Source organism: Ambystoma mexicanum, chromosome 7q, assembly GCF_040938575.1.
Source record: "Ambystoma mexicanum isolate Mex_15411 chromosome 7q, UKY_AmexF1_1, whole genome shotgun sequence".
NCBI classification, from domain to species: domain Eukaryota; kingdom Metazoa; phylum Chordata; class Amphibia; order Caudata; family Ambystomatidae; genus Ambystoma; species Ambystoma mexicanum.
The window spans coordinates 1,088,568,872-1,088,585,592 of NC_090941.1; the positions used below are offsets into that span (position 1 = coordinate 1,088,568,872).

The 16,721-nt window shown below is 48.4% G+C and overlaps 1 protein-coding gene across 2 annotated transcripts in view; it reads left to right on the forward strand.

The window, feature by feature from the left end:
- The window catches only part of LOC138528636 (transient receptor potential cation channel subfamily M member 2-like), a 1,006,635-nt gene that overhangs the window by 492,320 nt on the left and 497,594 nt on the right, over positions 1 to 16,721 (forward strand). For both annotated transcript variants that reach the window (XM_069640452.1, XM_069640453.1), the window contains exon 12: positions 9,068 to 9,200. In XM_069640452.1, the coding sequence (XP_069496553.1) occupies positions 9,068 to 9,200 (133 nt within the window). The remainder of the gene's footprint in view (positions 1 to 9,067; positions 9,201 to 16,721) is intronic.

Below are 16,721 nucleotides of genomic sequence, written 5' to 3' on the forward strand. Positions count from 1 at the left end.
CAGCCCACACAAACTGCACACTGTCGTCCACGTTCTCCCACCTCCCGCTTAACATGAACCCTCATTGTCACCCGCAAGAGGTGTACTTATATCTGCATGTTCACCCATGCTCCTCCATCATGGTTTCCCAATAATGGCCTGCACCTTCCTAGGAGCTGCGCAATGCCCCAAAGAGGAGTCAGGAATTCTGTGAAAACGGCTCCACCACTACAGGTTGCGTGCTTGGGGCTGGTCACTACAAGTGGGCGCAGCTCCTCCAGATGTGCAGCCTGGAAGCCTCCGTCTTTGTGGAAAATCTGGAATCACATCGGGGTCACCAACAATGTAGAGAAGCCCCTCAACGCTCACACCATAAAAAAATACATCACTGTAGAGAAAAAGGCCCACATACCTCTTGCAAGGAGAATAAGCTTTATTCTCATAAAAAGACAAGTATGCAGCAACAAAGAACTCTGCTGCCACAGAGGGCTCTGATGAAAACACCATAAGCAACAAGTTAGAAAGGCACACAGTGTCATAAGTGACGTAGGTTGCATAGGTTACAAATCTAGGTGGCTGGTTGGTGCAAGCCCATACATATACCTCCTGCTCCATAAGGGATGCCAGGCCATTGGTCCCAGCTCCTCTTGTCCGTCTTCTTCCAAGTGGGGCTCTTCTGTGTACGTCATCAGACGCGAAGCTCCTAATTGTCAATTACTAACACAAATCATTGCATTCCCTATCTGTGGCCTAATGTGCACCTGGTACTGCAGACATGCGCGCAGAGGATACTTTCGAGGTCACGATAACTTGCAAATCCCCCAACTCGATCTCAGACATGTCAGCGCCTTCCCAAAACATCCCACCCTGGTTTTAGGTTTGTTTCCCCCTTGGCACCTCGAAGCACAAATCACAGAGCTCCAGGGTCTTGTGAACTTCATTCATTTATTTATTTATTTGCATTTGTATCGCGCAACTTGCAGCCCAGGGGCATCGAGGCGCTGTTACAAGAATATGTAAGAAGTTTGACATACAGGTTGAGGCGCCTTTAGGCTTCTTGGTTAATTACAAAATTACATGACAAATTACATAACATACAGAATGATATGGAACAGTATGTTGGTTCTAGCTAAGAAGGGTGGTAACAGTTAAACGCTTTTCAGTTAAAGAGCTTAGTTTTGATGGCTTTCCGGAAAACTTAGTGGGATTCGATCTGTCTTAGGTGAGGAGGGAGTGCGTTCCAGTGTGTAGCGGCCAGTGTGGGAAAGCTGGAGCCGCCTGCTCGGGCTTTACGGATTTTAGGCGTGAGGATAGTGTTAGAATATCCTTCTCTGAGAGGCCTTGATGCAGTATGCCTCGTGATTCTTTGGGATAGTTATGGGGGTGCGAGCTCATGGAGGCATTGTGGGTGATGGCAAGAGTTTTAAAGACAATTCTCTCTTTGACTGGAAGCCAGTGAACCTGTCTTCTCACTTCAGAGATGTGGTCTCTTCTGCAAGTTCCAGTGGCAGCCCTGAGTGCGTTATTTTGCACCAGCTGGAGTTTGTTGAGGTTTTTTTGGGATGTCCCTATGAGGAGAGCATTGCAATAATCAAGCCTAGAACCGATTATAGCCCTGGCAATAGTAAGGCAGTTCTCACGGCATAAGAAGGGTCTAGCTGCGTTTAACACTTTAGTGTAGTACGGAGATGATGAGGCAATGGCATTAACCTGCCTGTCCATAGTCAGGTCGGCGTCCAAGTAGACTCCAAGGGTCTTGACATTGTTAGGGACTTTGATAGGAATGCTGTCAATAGAGAAGGATGAGTACTGCTCATCGAGGTTGCCCAGGGTGGTGGGTGACTCTATGAGCTGGATCTCAGTTTTTTCGCTATTGAGGCAGAGCCAATTGTCTGCCATCCAGGATTGGATGGTGGAGTAAATGGAGGGGAGTGCGTTAAGATCTGCATCATAGTCCCCTGTGAGTGGGATAAGCACCTGCGTATCATCAGCATAGTTTGTGTATGAGATGTGCATTGCGTCAAGGATGCTGAACAGGGGTCTTGTAAAGAGGTTGTAGAGGGTAGGTGCAATGCACGAATCCTGTGGAACGCCACATTTGATGTGGCTGGGGATGGCACAGGCAGTGTTGGAGAATACGTTTATGACTCTCTGCTGGAGAAAGGAGTTAATCCATTCACATGCCTTTGGGGAGAAGTTGGCCTCAGTAGCTAGATGGCGACACAGAGAGTTGTGATCAAGCAGATCAAAGGCTGCTGACAAGTCAAGGAGCAGGAGGAGCGCAGGTTTGCCTGTGTCTCTGATATCATCCATTTGGTTCATTAGGTCTAAGAGGGCCGTCTCAGTACCGTGTCGTGGGCGGAAGCTGGATTGCCGCAGGCCAAGAAGACGGTTCTTTTCCAAAAATTCTTGGACTTGCAGATAGGCTGCTTTGTCAAGAATTTTTAGTAGAACTGGGACGGTGGTGATGGGCCTATAGTTCCCTGGAACCGTTGGGTCAAGGGAAGGTTTCTTGAGGAGTGGGCGAGCCCATGCTTCCTTAAGACCAGATGGAACGTGTCCAGACTGGAAGGATGAATCAATGACTGCAGTAAGGAAAGGTGCTAGGATTTGTGCCGAGTCTTTGATGAGTTGGGCAGGACAGGCGTCTCCTTTGCAGTTTGAGGGTTTGATGGATTTGAGCAAGTTCGGTCATATCTCTAAAGTAGAAGGTGGAGGGTGGGGAGGATATAGTCATGGGCGGTTTAGGCGTAACCTTATGTAGGTTAGCTATGAGGTTATTAAGAGCTTTTTGGTGGCCGCGGATTTTGGTTTGGAGTAGGTTAAGTTTGTCAAGCATGGCTGACTGAATTCTGTTGCACCAGTTCTCATCTTTAAGGAGAGAGGGAGGTGGTGCAGAGGGCTTTTCTAGCTCCCTGAAGATAGTGAATAGTTCTTTGGAGCCTGATTTAGCGTTGATGATCCTAGAGTTTAATGATGAGGATTTGGCTAAGGTGATGTTGGCTTTGTAGGAGATGGAAATGGCTTTGAAGGCATTCCTTGTGGCTTCTGAGGGATTAGCTTTCCAAGCGGAGAGTACAGCCCTCTTCCGTGAGCGTTGGTCAAGCAAATCTTTTGAGAACCAAGTATTAGAGTGTTTGATTTTCTTGGCTTTTTTAGGATTAGTGGAGCTATGGCGTCGACTGCTTGGGCGACGATTTCTTTGAATGTGTTGGCTAGGGTTTCTGGGTCTTTGGAGAAGGGGGCCTGAAGGACTGGCACCTGTAAGAAGGGTGCTAGGTTTTGGGCCGTGAGTAGGCGTGAGCTCCTTGCGAGTGCTACAGGGAGGGGGATAATAAGTTCAGGAGGACCTTTTTTTGTATCAATGTTGAATTAGAGATAGTGGTGATCAGACCAGGGGATGGGGCTGTTAGCGACGATTTGGATGGAGCAGTTATGTTGGCTGATCCAGTCAAGGGTTTGTCCTTTGACGTGGGTAGGGTCTGTGATACATTGTGTGAAGCCCAAGGTAGTGAGGGCCTTCTTGAGGGATCTGGCGTGGGAGTCCTTAGGGTCGTCGAGCCCTAGGTTTAGATCGCCCAGTAGGATGACTTGTGAAGTCTTTTTAATGTTGTCTGACAACGAGTGGATGAGAGCGTCATGGAAGTGTATGATAGGACCAGGAGGTCTGTAGACAATATGCATGTTGATAGTGCAGTTGAGGGAGAAATACATTTTTAGTGGGAGGTAGTCAGAGTTGTGGACCAGTTTCCACTTCTCTAATGGATAGACTTTCCCGGTCAATGAGGGCTACACCCCCTCCTCTCTGGAGGGCCCAATCTTTTCTGAAGATGGTGTACCCTTGTGGAATGGCGAGAGATAGTGCTGAGCCTGAGCTTCAGTGATTATTAGGATAATGAGGTTGTCATTGATGATGAGGTCATTAATGTCTAATGCATGGGCAGGTAATGAGCGGGCGTTAACTAGGGCACACTGGAGGGTCGTTTTGGTCTTTGAAAGTGTGGAAGCATCATGCAGAGGGGCAGCGGAGGCCTTAGGCATGGTCAACATTGCAGCATCAGTAGTGGGCAACATAGCAGTAGACACAGGGGCCACGGAGGGCTTAGGCATGGTCAACATTGCAGCATCATTAGTGGGCAGCACCACAGTAGACACAGGGCCACGGAGGGCTTAAGCATGGTAAACATTGCAGCATCAATAGTGGGCAGCACAACAGTAGACACAGGTGCCACGGAGGGCTTAAGCATGGTAAACATTGCAGCATCAGTAGTGGGCAACATAGCAGTAGACACAGGGGCCACTGAGGGCTTAGGCATGGTCAACATTGCAACATCAGTAGTGGGAAGCACAAATGTAGACACAGGGGCCACGGAGGGCTTACGCATGGTAAACATTGCAGCATCAGTAGTGGGCAGCACAACAGTAGACACAGGGGCCACGGAGGGCTTAAGCATGGTAAACATTGCAGCATCAATCGTGGGGCAACATATTGTGGGGCATTTGGGCCACAGAGGCCTTGGGCGTAGTATGACAAGCCTTCTGAGTAATGTGCATAGGGGCCACAGGGGGCTCAGGTGCTAGATGCATAGCGGTCCCAATGTTTTGGTTCCTTGCTGTCACTGGTGCTTGGGCCTCAGGGTGAAGTGGTGTGATAGTTCGGGTCTCGTAGCAATATAGGGTGATATGTGGGGGTGTTAAGGATGGGGTGCATCTGTAACCTAGCCTTAGGTTACGTAGGGTAAGGCTGGGAATGAGGTGGGACTGTAAATGAGAGCTGGTGCGCGATCGCAGCTGTGCATTTCTATGGCAAACAGTGAGAGGGACTGGTTTCCCTTGTTGGGCGCGCATATCCGTAATGGTAGCTTTTGCAGCCTTCCCTTTGAACAGTGTGCCTTGCAGCTCCTTCCGCGCCGACGAGCAGCGGAGAGCTGTAGAGAGCGAGAAAGGCCTTTTGCAATGGTCTTCTCCTTGCTGCTTCACCTGCCGGTCTCCTCCTCCTCCATATAAGCCAGGAGGGGATGAGCTGGCAGGGTGCAGGGGCCAATGGCGGCAGTCCGACGCTGCTGTGGATTTCGCAGGCAGCTTACCGTTTTCCTGGTTGTTGTGGCGGGTTGCCATAGCAGCTCGAGGCATAGATGTGGATTGGGCGGGCGGCGGGTTCCTGGGGGGTGCTTCCTTCTTCTGGACGACGCAGGTTGGCACCGCTGACACAGTCCCTCGCAGCGGAGCTGCAGGGAGGGAGAAAGGCCTTTTCCAATGGCCTTCTCCTTGCGGCTTGCCTTTCTGCTGTGATCTCCCTGATAAATGGACAATCTAACAGTTTTATGGTCGATGGTCTGGGGCTGAATGGTACCCTGGAATGCTGGTGTCTTGGGACGGGGGCATCTGGACACCATAACTTAGGGTTTGGACTGGTGAAGGTCAGAGGCTCATGCCCTCCTTCTCATGGGATAACCTTTCACATGGAGCTCCCGCCCCCTCATGGCCTTGTAGGGCGCATTCCTACTGGGATACAAGTGCTAATAATGTGAGACAATGAGAGGTTTATGAATCTCTGCGGGTTTGAGCTTTCTCACTGCTGACTATGCTGCAACCCAACCTTGCATGCACACCTTTATACCTATGTTCTGGGCCCGGGCCTACTGCTCTAGCTGCAGCGCAGCGCTAGAACTCGATTTCAAAATGGCTGCTGCTTTCTAAGATGGCGTTTCGCCCCCAGCCCAACCTGTACCAAACATATAATACGCTACCCATAATGTAGCTTCTATCAACACCTCCCTCCCCCTATAGCCTCCCCAACTCCCTACAACACACTCTGATACCACTGTCTCATCTGAAACCTCTTGTGGGACTGGGACGATCGTCCCTGCTTCCCAACAAAAGCCAATAGTTGTAAAGCATCTGCACGGTTCCTTTTGTAGAAATACTTGGCAGGATAGAAAGCCAAGTATGTCTGGGCGACATAGAAGAATATGGTCTGGGACCCACATATAAGACCAGGGAGACTGTCATATTGTTTCCTTGGGGCCTGGCTTGGCAGGAGAGTGAACCAAGCTGGTCCAAAAGCAAAGTCTAAGAAAAGGCCGGGGGACGTGTGAGGGGTCAGCAATGAGAGGCGGTCACAGAGAGATACCTTTCTCAATATTAGTCAATTTATTAACATAAAAAGGGGATGGATGAAGGTCTAACTTTCCCAATCCTAACGTGAATGTCCCTTCCTATGAAATTAAAACTAAACCAGGATGACCTTGTGTCCAAACTCAATCTGACCCTCACACTATTTATTTATTCATTCATATTTGTAGAGCGCGCAACAGCCCGAAGGCATTGTCGCGCTTGTTACAGTGAGTGATTCGAGCTTAGTGACGTATGAAGGCAGACAGTAAAACTTATTGTACAATTTGTAAAGAGGATCTTAGGACATATAACAACATATAGGCATACATATTGTACTCTTTGTGAAGAGCATATTGTGAAACACAAGGAGATCGTGGGCGTTGAGAAAGGTGGGTAGATGGGAGGTGGTTAGTTAAAGAGAACCGTTTTAAGGTCCTTTCGAAAGGAAGGGAGATAAGTTTCTGCTCTGAGGGCAGTGGTGAACATATTCCAGAGCTTGGGGGCTAGAACACTAACATAAACAAGCAAAAACGGCAAGGTAAATGTTTCAAAGTTGAACTAAATAGAAAATTATAACAAGTACAAAAACGCTTCTTGTGTCGAGGGTTAACTCCCTTCTCCTGGATAACCTTTGGGAATTTATTCAAACGGTTCTTGTAACAAGACCAGTGTCTTAAAGCCATTTAGAAATGTCTCTTTCATCTAATACTTCCATCAGGATAACAAAATGTATGTTCTTTTCAGAACGCTGGTTCAGATCAAGCAAGGAAAAGTCTTTACTACTTTTCAGAATGGCGAAGCAAATGTCTTTTTCAGAACAGTGATTCAAGGGTGCCCAAAGTCATGTCTTTTCAAAGCTTCTGGTTACCAAAATGTTTGCAGCTACTTCTGCATGCTCTCCAAAGGTGTATCCAAAAGAGTGCCAGGAGGAACCTCTCCTCCCACTTGCATCTGCATTGCTTTCTTCTCATGGCCCCTGCTGGCATGGCGTGTGTGTGGCGGCCCCCTGCAGCCATGGCATGTGTGTGTGGTGTCCCCCTGCAGGCATGGCGTGTGTGTGACGGCCCCCTGCTGGCATGGCGTGTGTGTGACGGCCCCCTGCAGGCATGGCGTGTGTGTGGTGTCCCCCTGCAGGCATGGCGTGTGTGTGACGGCCCCCTGCTGGCATGGCGTGTGTGTGACGGCCCCCTGCAGGCATGGCGTGTGTGTGGCGGCCCCCTGCAGGCATGGCATGTGTGTGTGTGGCGGCCCCCTGCTGGCATGGCGTGTATGTGGCGGCCGCCTGCAGGTATGGCGTGTGTGTGGCGGCCCCCTGCTGGCATGGCATATGTGTGACGGCCCCCTGCTGGCATGGCGTGTGTGTGGCGGCCCCTTGCAGGCATGGCATGTGTGTGTGGTGGCCCCCTGCAGGCATGGCGTGTGTGTGACGGCCCCCTGCTGGCATGGCGTGTGTGTGACGGCCCCCTGCAGGCATGGCGTGTGTGTGGCGGCCCCCTGCAGGCATGGCATGTGTGTGTGTGGCGGCCCCCTGCTGGCATGGCATGTGTGTGGCGGCCGCTTGCAGGTATGGCGTGTGTGTGGCGGCCCCCTGCTGGCATGGCATGTGTGTGACGGCCCCCTGCTGGCATGGCGTGTGTGTGGCGGCCCCTTGCAGGCATGGCATGTGTGTGTGGCGGCCCCCTGCTGGTATGGCGTGTGTGTGACAGCCCCCTGCAGGCATGGCACGTGTGTGACGGCCCCCTGCTGGCATGACGGCCTCCTGCAGGCATGGCGTGTATGTGACGGCCCCCTGCTGGCATGGCATGTGTGTGGCGGCCCCCTGCAGGCATGGCGTGTGTGTGACGGCTCCCTGCTGGCATGGCGTGTGTGTGACGGCTCCCTGCAGGCATGGCGTGTGTGACGGCCGCCTGCAGGCATGGCATGTGTGTGACGGCCCCCTGCTGGCATGGCGTGTGTGTGACAGCCCCCTGCAGGCATGGCGTGTGTGTGGCGTCCCCCTGCAGGCATGGCGTGTGTTTGGCGGCCCCCTGCTGGCATGGCATTTATGTGGCGGCCGCCTGCAGGCATGGCATGTGTGTGGCGGTGCCCCTGCAGGCATGGCGGGCGCATGGCGGACGCCTGCAGGCATGGCATGTGTGTGGCGGCCCCCTGCAGGCATGGCGTGTGTGTGACGGCTCCCTGCAGGCATGGCGTGTGTGTGACGGCCCCCTGCAGGCATGGCACGTGTGTGACGCCTCCCTGCAGGCATGGCGTGTGTGACGCCCCCCTGCTGGCATGGCATGTGTGTGGCGGCCCTCCTGCACGCATGGCGTGTGTGTGACGGCTCCCTGCTGGCATGGCGTGTGTGTATCGGCTCCCTGCAGGCATGGCGTGTGTGTGACGGCCCCCTGCAGGCATGGCGTGTGTGTGTGTGACGGCCCCCTGCTGGCATGGCGTGTGTGTGACAGCCCCCTGCAGGCATGGCGTGTGTGTGGCGACCCCCTGCAGGCATGGCGTTTATGTGGCGGCCCCCTGCAGGCATGGTGTTTATGTGGCGGCCGCCTGCAGGCTTGGCGTGTGTGTGACGCCCCCCTGCAGGCATGGCGTGTGTGTGGCGGCCTCCTGCAGGCATGGCATGTGTGTGGCGGTCCCCCTGCAGGCATGGCGTGTGCGTGGCGGCCCCCTGTAGGCATGGCATGTGTGTGGCGGCCCCCTGCAGGCATGGCGTGTGTGTGACGACCCCATGCAGGCATGGCGTGTGTGTGGCGGCCTCCTGCAGGCATGGCATGTGTGTGGCGGTCCCCCTGCAGGCATGGCGTGGCGGCCCCCTGTAGGCATGGCATGTGTGTGGCGGCCCCCTGCAGGCATGGCGTGTGTGTGACGCCCCCCTGCAGGCATGGCGTGTGTGTGGCGGCCCCCCTGCAGGCATGGCGTGTGCGTGGCGGCTGTCAGCTCTTTATTGACTCTCGTTTTCTTCATTCGTCTGTTTCAGAGTGAGGACAGCATTGTGAGTGGCCTGGCCTGCTGCACCATCCTGAGACAGCTGTCCAAGTATGCGCAGGAGGACAAAGATGCTTCCGATGGGATGCTGGCTGGGGCCAGTCGCTTTGAGGAGCTGGCTACGGGTCAGTGACATAATGCTTCCGATTCCACCTGTGTGGCAAGCCTGTGTGCGTCCAGGATTGGATTGGGCGCAGCTCTGAATGCTGCTGCTATCATTCCTTCACCACACAAAAAATGGAACCTAGCAGTACGTAATAATGGCAGTACTTCTTCGTTGATCTCGAAAGAAATTTCAAAAATATGTTTCATTGAACAATCTCCATTTCCAGTTTAGTTCTGAAGAAACGCATCGTGCACAATGCAAGACTTAATAGCGAGCACTAGTGCATTTCATTGCACTGTGCACAATGCAAGACTTAATAGCGAGCACTAGTGCATTTCATTGCACTGTGCACAATGCAAGACTTAATAGCGAGCACTAGTGCATGTCATTGCACTGTGCACAATGCAAGACTTAATAGCGAGCACTAGTGCATTTCATTTCAATGCACTATGCACAATGCAAGACTTAATAGCGAGCACTAGTGCATTTCATTGCACTGTGCACAATGCAAGACTTAATAGCGAGCACTAGTGCATTCCATTGCACTGTGCACAATGCAAGACTTAATAGCGAGCACTAGTGCATGTCATTGCACTGTGCACAATGCAAGACTTAATAGCGAGCACTAGTGCATTTCATTTCAATGCACTATGCACAATGCAAGACTTAATAGCGAGCACTAGTGCATTTCATTTCAATGCACTATGCACAATGCAAGACTTAATAGCGAGCACTAGTGCATTTCATTTCAATGCACTATGCACAATGTGAGACTTAATTACGAGCACTAGTGCTTTTCATTGCACTATGCACAATTCAAGACTTAATAGTGTGCACTAGTGCATTTCATTGCACTATGCACAATGCAAGACTTAATAGCGAGCACTAGTGCATTTCATTTCAATGCACTATGCACAATGCAAGACTTAATAGCAAGCAGTAGTGCATTTCATTTCATTGCACTATGCACAATGCAAGACTTAATAGCGAGCACTAGTGCATTTAATTTCAATGCACTGTGCACAATGTGAGACTTAATAGCGAGCACTAGCGCATTTCATTGCACTATGCACAATTCAAGACTTAATAATGTGCACTAGTGCATTTCATTGCACTATGCACAATGCAAGACTTAATAGCGAGCACTAGTACATTTAATTTCAATGCACTATGCACAATGTGAGACTTAATAGCGAGCACTAGTGCATTTCATTGCATTGTGCACAATGCAAGACTTAATAGCGAACACTAGTGCATTTCATTGCACTATGCACAATGCAAGACTTAATAGCAAGCACTAGTGCATTTCATTTCAATGCACTATGCACAATGCAAGACTTAATAGCAAGCAGTAGGGCATTTCATTTCATTGCACTAGGCACAATGCAAGACTTAATAGCGAGCACTAGTGCATTTCATTTCAATGCACTATGCACAATGCAAGATTTAATAGCAAGCACTAGTGCATTTCACTGCACTATGCACAATGCAAGACTTAATAGCGAGCACTAGTGCATTTCATTTCAATGCACTATGCACAATGCGAGACTTAATAGCGAGCACTAGTGCATTTCATTGTACTGTACACAATTCAAGACTTAATAGCGGGCACTAGTGCATTTCATTTCAATGCACTATGCACAATGCAAGACTTAATAGCGAGCACTAGTGCATTTCATTGCATTATGCACAATGCAAGACTTAATAGCGAGCACTAGTGCATTTAATTTCATTTTGAGCGTAAATGGCGTGTCTTGGCCACGCAGAACCAGTTCATGATATCGTTTAACCTTACCGTTTATTTTATGTTTGCGCTCATGATACAAAACACAAAATACATAAAATGCATAGTCCATGTATAAGATCGCAACACAACCTATGTTTAGTTATGCACTAGCACCAGTTCATAGCTGCATGGTTCTCATGTCTAGTCTGCCATTAAAGTTAGAAAAAGCCAAGAAATCTGGATTTCCCTCGTGTAAACGTAAACAAATCCACAGCAGCTGGGACCATCTGTGACTTCCGGTTACACACACTTGTATGTAGCGTGCATCCATTAAACCTTGCTTTAAAGGCCAGGCGCTGCACTTTCTTTTTTTAAACAAGTTGAAACGGTTTGTGTTTCCTCAGTTCAGGATATGTTAGGGGGTAGCTATGTAAGAAGCAGGCTGGCTTTCCTCAGTTCAGGATCTGTTAGGGGGTAGCTATGTAAGAAGCGGGTTGGCTTTCCTCAGTTCGGGGTCTGTTAGGGTGCAGCTATGTAAGAAGCAGTTTGGCTTTCCACAGTTCAGGATCTGTTAGGGGGTAGCTATGTAAGAAGCGGGTTGTTTTTCCTCAGTTCAGGATATGTTAGGTTGTAGCTATGTAAGTAGCGGGTTGTCTTCCCTCAGTTCAGGATCTGTTAGGGGGTAGCTTTGTAAGAAGCAGGTTAGCTTTCCTCAGTTCAGGATCTGTTAGGGGTAGCTGTGTAAGAAGTGGGTTGGCTTTTCTCTGTTCAGGATCTGTTAATGGGTAGCTATGTAAGAAGCCGGTTGGCTTTCCTCAGTTCAGGATCTGCTAGGGGGTGGCTTTGTAAGAAGCGGCTTGGCTTTCCTCAGTTCAGGATCTGTTAGGGGGTAGCTATGTAAGAAGCGGGTTGGCTATCCTCAGTTCAGGATCTATTAGGGGGTAGCTATGTAAGAAACGGGTTGGCTTTCCTCAGTTCAGGATCTGTTAGGGGGTAGCTTCGTAAGAAGCCGGTTGGCTTTCCACAGTTCAGGATCTGTTAGGGGTAGCTATGCACCAAGTGGGTTGCCATTCCTCATTTCAGGATCTGTTAGGGGTAGCTATGTAAGAAGTAGGTTGGCTATCCTCAGTTCAGTATCTGTTACGGGGTAGCTTTGTAAGAAGCGGGTTGGCTTTCCTAAGTTCAGGATCTGTTCGCGGGTAGCTTTGTAAGAAGCGGGTTGGCTTCCTCAGTTCAGGATCTGTTAGGGGGTAGCTTTGTAAGAAGCGGGTTGGCTTTCCTCAGTTCAGGATCTGTTAGGGGGTAGCTTTGTAAGAAGCGGGTTGGCTTTCCTCAGTTCAGGAACTGTTAGGGGATAGCTTTGTAAAAAGAAGATTGGCTTTCCTCTGTTCAGGATCTGTTAGGGGTAGCTATGTAAGAAATGGTTTGGCTTTCTTCGGTTCAGGATCTGTTGGGGGATAGCTTTGTAAGAAGTGGGTTGGCTTTCCTGAGTTCAGGATCTGTTAGGGGGTAGCTGCGTAAGAAGCGGGTTGGCCTTCCTCAGTTCAGGATCTGTTAGGGGGTAGCTGCATAAGAAGTGGGTTGGCCTTCATCAGTTCGGGATCTGTTAGGGGTAGCTTTGTAAGAAGCGGGTTGGCTTTCCTCAGTTCAGGATCTGTTAGGGGGTAGCTTTGTAAGAAGCGGGTTGGCTTTCCTCAGTTCAGGATCTGTTAGGGGATAGCTTTGTAAAAAGAGGGTTGGCTGTTAGGGGTAGCTATGTATGAAGAGGGTTGGCATTCCTCAGTTCAGGATCTGTTAGGGGGTAGCTTTGTAAAAAGAGGTTTGGCTTTCCTCGGTTCAGGATCTGTTAGGGGATAGCTTGTTAAGAAGTGGGTTGGCTTTCCTGAGTTCAGGATCTGTTAGGGGGTAGCTGCTTAAGAAGCGGGTTGGCCTTCCTCAGTTCGGGATCTGTTAAGGGGTAGCTGCATAAGAAGTGGGTTGGCCTTCCTCAGTTCAGGATCTGTTAGGGGGTAGCTGCATAAGAAGCGGGTTGGCTTTCCTCAGTTCACTATCTGTTAGGGGTAGCTATGTAAGAAGCGGGTTGGCTTTTCTCTGTTCAGGACAGGCCCGGCTCCAGGAATTTTTATCTGGGTGGGCCAGGTATGTGATGAGGGGGCCCAACTTCCATTCTGTATGGGTGTAGGAGTACCCTAAAAAAGTGCTGCCGTTAAGCCAGATGTCTCAGATCTGTGATCTGGCAAAAAATGTGTTCCAGGATCTGGAAAAATCAATTTGCTCCCTTAAATTGGTTTAGTCTGTTAAACAGCATTATACACCGGTTGATAGGATCTGGCTTGACACATTTACCTGCAAGGCCTCTTGAATGTCTGATATGCTTGTTAGGATTGCAATCCATAGCACATTTAAGGTCAAGGGATTCTTAGGCAAGGCTGACAGATGGTCCCGGGTAGGTGGGGCATGGGTGTGGAGCTTATGGTGGGAGTAGTTAATCGCTGTCATGAGTGCAACAACTGTTACCTGGTTTTTAAGTTGTCTTTTTCTACTACTGGAGCTGTGTGTTTAGTGGTAGAACTCTGGCTGGATACAGCCTGTTCAACTCACCAGGGTTTGCAGACATAAGATGATTTTCCCAAGTTCACTCAATCTGTTCAAATAGGAAATTTGCGCTCGCCGTCCACCTGCTCATACCTTCCAAAATCACAGGCTCCCCAATACCCTGTCCAAAGTCTTCTGCTCTCTTCTTCCTTTTGATCTTCTGTTTCCTTCCATAAGCTCCCTTAGTGCTTTGACCTTCCAATTGCTACTCGTTTCATCTTCCATATGCTCCCTCATCTTCATAAGGAAAACGATTGCCAAAGCATGAACAATGAAAGCTGTATACTGTAGAAACCTTAACAAGAGTCTCAGAGATTAATCCAAATTAAGCATGCCCTCAAACACATGTTTTGTACCTTTTTTTAACATAGTGCTATAATTGAGATATATAAAACAGTACAGAGCAAAAGAGAAGCAGAAAAATAGTGTGGCAACATCTATCTTCCCTTCCCATATCTTCTCCCCTTTCTATTCTATCCATCCATCCTTCACCTTTCACCCCCTGTTACCTTCCATCAGCTCCCCCTGACCAACATACCATTTATCTCCACCCCCACCATGTCTTCTTGGCCTGGCTGAGGAGAATCGAGGATGATGCCAGCTCCTCTTCTGCAGGGGCTAAGCAACAAGGCCCCCAGTCATTATTCCATCTAAGATGATGTGCACTCAATACCTCCCTGAATACTGTGGATACTACCAGCAGGCCACAGAGAAGGAGCTTGTGTGCCAGCAATTTTGTTGTGAAACACAGCCCCCATCCTCCTCGATAAATATTGAAGCAAGGAATAGGATATTCTGTTTCTTACAAAATTACTTTTTGAAGCACAACATTGTATTTTTTGTTGCAGTTTTGTGGCACATTTTAATTGAGTTGAGGGTGTGTGGGAGTGCCCGCATGCAGGACAGAGTGGGATCAGGAGATAGACAGTGCAGGTATAGGGGTTTCTGGCCTCCTGGTATCACTCCCGTTTGAATGTGGCAGGGAGGAGGGGCCACCGCTCCCCTGCCACCCCCTATACATCATTTTCTGGTATATACTGTTTACATACTGTTTATAATATCCACTTATCCAAGATTACTTCTTATTTGACATGTTTATTTTGCTTTGCTATTGAATGCCACAATTTCATTCAATACACGTGGCCTTATTTTTTCGAAAGAAAGATGTGTGTGTGACTTGGGATTTTTTTTAATAGCTCATAAAGCAAACTGGATCACTTCTAGGGGCTCCTAATTTTGGCAGGAAACACACAGTGAGATGTGATTTGCCCAGGATTACACACTTTGGTCAAGTGGTAAAGCCAGAATATAAACCCAACCCGAAATGTGGGTACTTGATCACACATCTTTCCAGCTCAAGTTGGTACACATATGTTTTGATGTTTGGTTTTAAATACCTAAGATAATAGAATTTTGACTCTTTGCACACAAGTCACTTTTTGTACAGATTTTTAATTGATACTTATAGCCCGCTTACCATAGTTGCTACTCTGTATATAAACATGTTTTAAGTGATAGGGATGATTTACAGAAAAATAATGTTATTGTTATGAATTGTATACTTTTATACTAATGATTGTAAGACATGAACATTAAATGTTTATTATTAACATTTTCTGTATTTCAATTTTTCTCTTTCGTTTTCTTTTTCCATAAATGTAGGGGCTGATTCATGGAATATTTGCGCAAAAAAAAACAGAATTTGTGCACCATTCTGCCCACAAGTCCTTGTTTAACAGATGGGGATTTGCGGGCAGAATGGCGCACAGATCCCATTTTTTTCAGCGCAAATAATCCATAAACAATTAAAAAAAATACTCAATTGTCTACAGATTACTTTAAAAAAAACACAAGTCACATGATAAATCAACCCGACAATGTGTACATCATTGTAGAAACGGTTTGATGAAAAAGAGTTTTGGGGTAATTTTGCTTTGAATCCCAAATTGCATGGACAGGACAACTTCTGTTTGCACATCTTTGCAAAAGGAGCTCTACAGGCAATTTGAATTGTTTGCACAGAGTAATGGAAAAGTAAATAGCAAAACATAGGCAAAATCTCCTTTTCTCTTCACTTTTACACTCCATGGCTGGAAAAGTGTAAATCGCTCCCTCAATTAATGATTTGGAATCTGCTTGCTTTTACCAGTAAAGCTACAATCATAGGTTGTAATTTTCCAAGTCCGAATGGAAAAAGTGGTGGTAGAATTATTTGATTGTAGCTTTATTTTCCCCATCATGAATGGAAGCCTACAAGCTCCAGAATGCAAATTAATTAGAATTTACAAAAAATCTCATACAGACTCAAAGTGTAATAAAATGTATAACAAAGTCATTGTTTGACACAGCTTGTTCTGTACTACCATAGTTTCTAATCACCCAACAATCACTTGTATAGCTTATTAAACGATTATGTAATTTAAAGAAAAAAATACCTTTTCCCATCACTAATCACTTCCTGTTTTAAATAATCTGTCGCTTACCGGCACTGTTGGTTCCGGACTGGCACACTACGTGTTTGCCTGCCGGAGCCACTGTGCCCGACAGGGCTGACCCTGCCGGACACAGCGGCCACAGTAGGCAAGCCATCACGGAAGCACTGGCACCATTAACAACGGTGCCGGTGCTTCTGTGTTCCCCATTCCCATACAGTCTTATGGGACTCTATGGGAATGAGGAATTACAATTTACTGGCGCCTGACTTCCTGGACCGCCGTGGTTGTAATCCCCCGGTGTTACCGGCAAGTCAGGATCCGCTAAATCATTACAGCTCCGGTGGCAACCTGCCGGTAACACTGACACGGTTACCGCTGGACCCTTAATGAGGCCCAGGATCTTGCTACATAGTTGTAGTATGCCTGCTTAAGCAAGTATGCTACCTTACTCATAGGTGTGAATGGGCCTCCATCTCACTGGTAATTTCTGCTTTCATGGCTGTGGGGCATAAATCATTGTCCAAGGCAAGCAAACACATCTTGACCGCACCTCCTCCCCACAGAATGCTAATTGCAAAATCCCACCCGCCTGCAACCCACTAGTTCCCCTGCCACTGAGTCCCAGTGATGGTAACTTTTTTTGTTATTGCTTATGGTTAAAATACATCCAACCGTTAGCAAAAAAAGAAAAAACAAAATGAAACACCAATGACAATGCCTCCTTTCTAGGGGGGGGCGGGGATGGCCTTGGGGGGCCTATCCCCATTGAACACCCTGCTGGAGC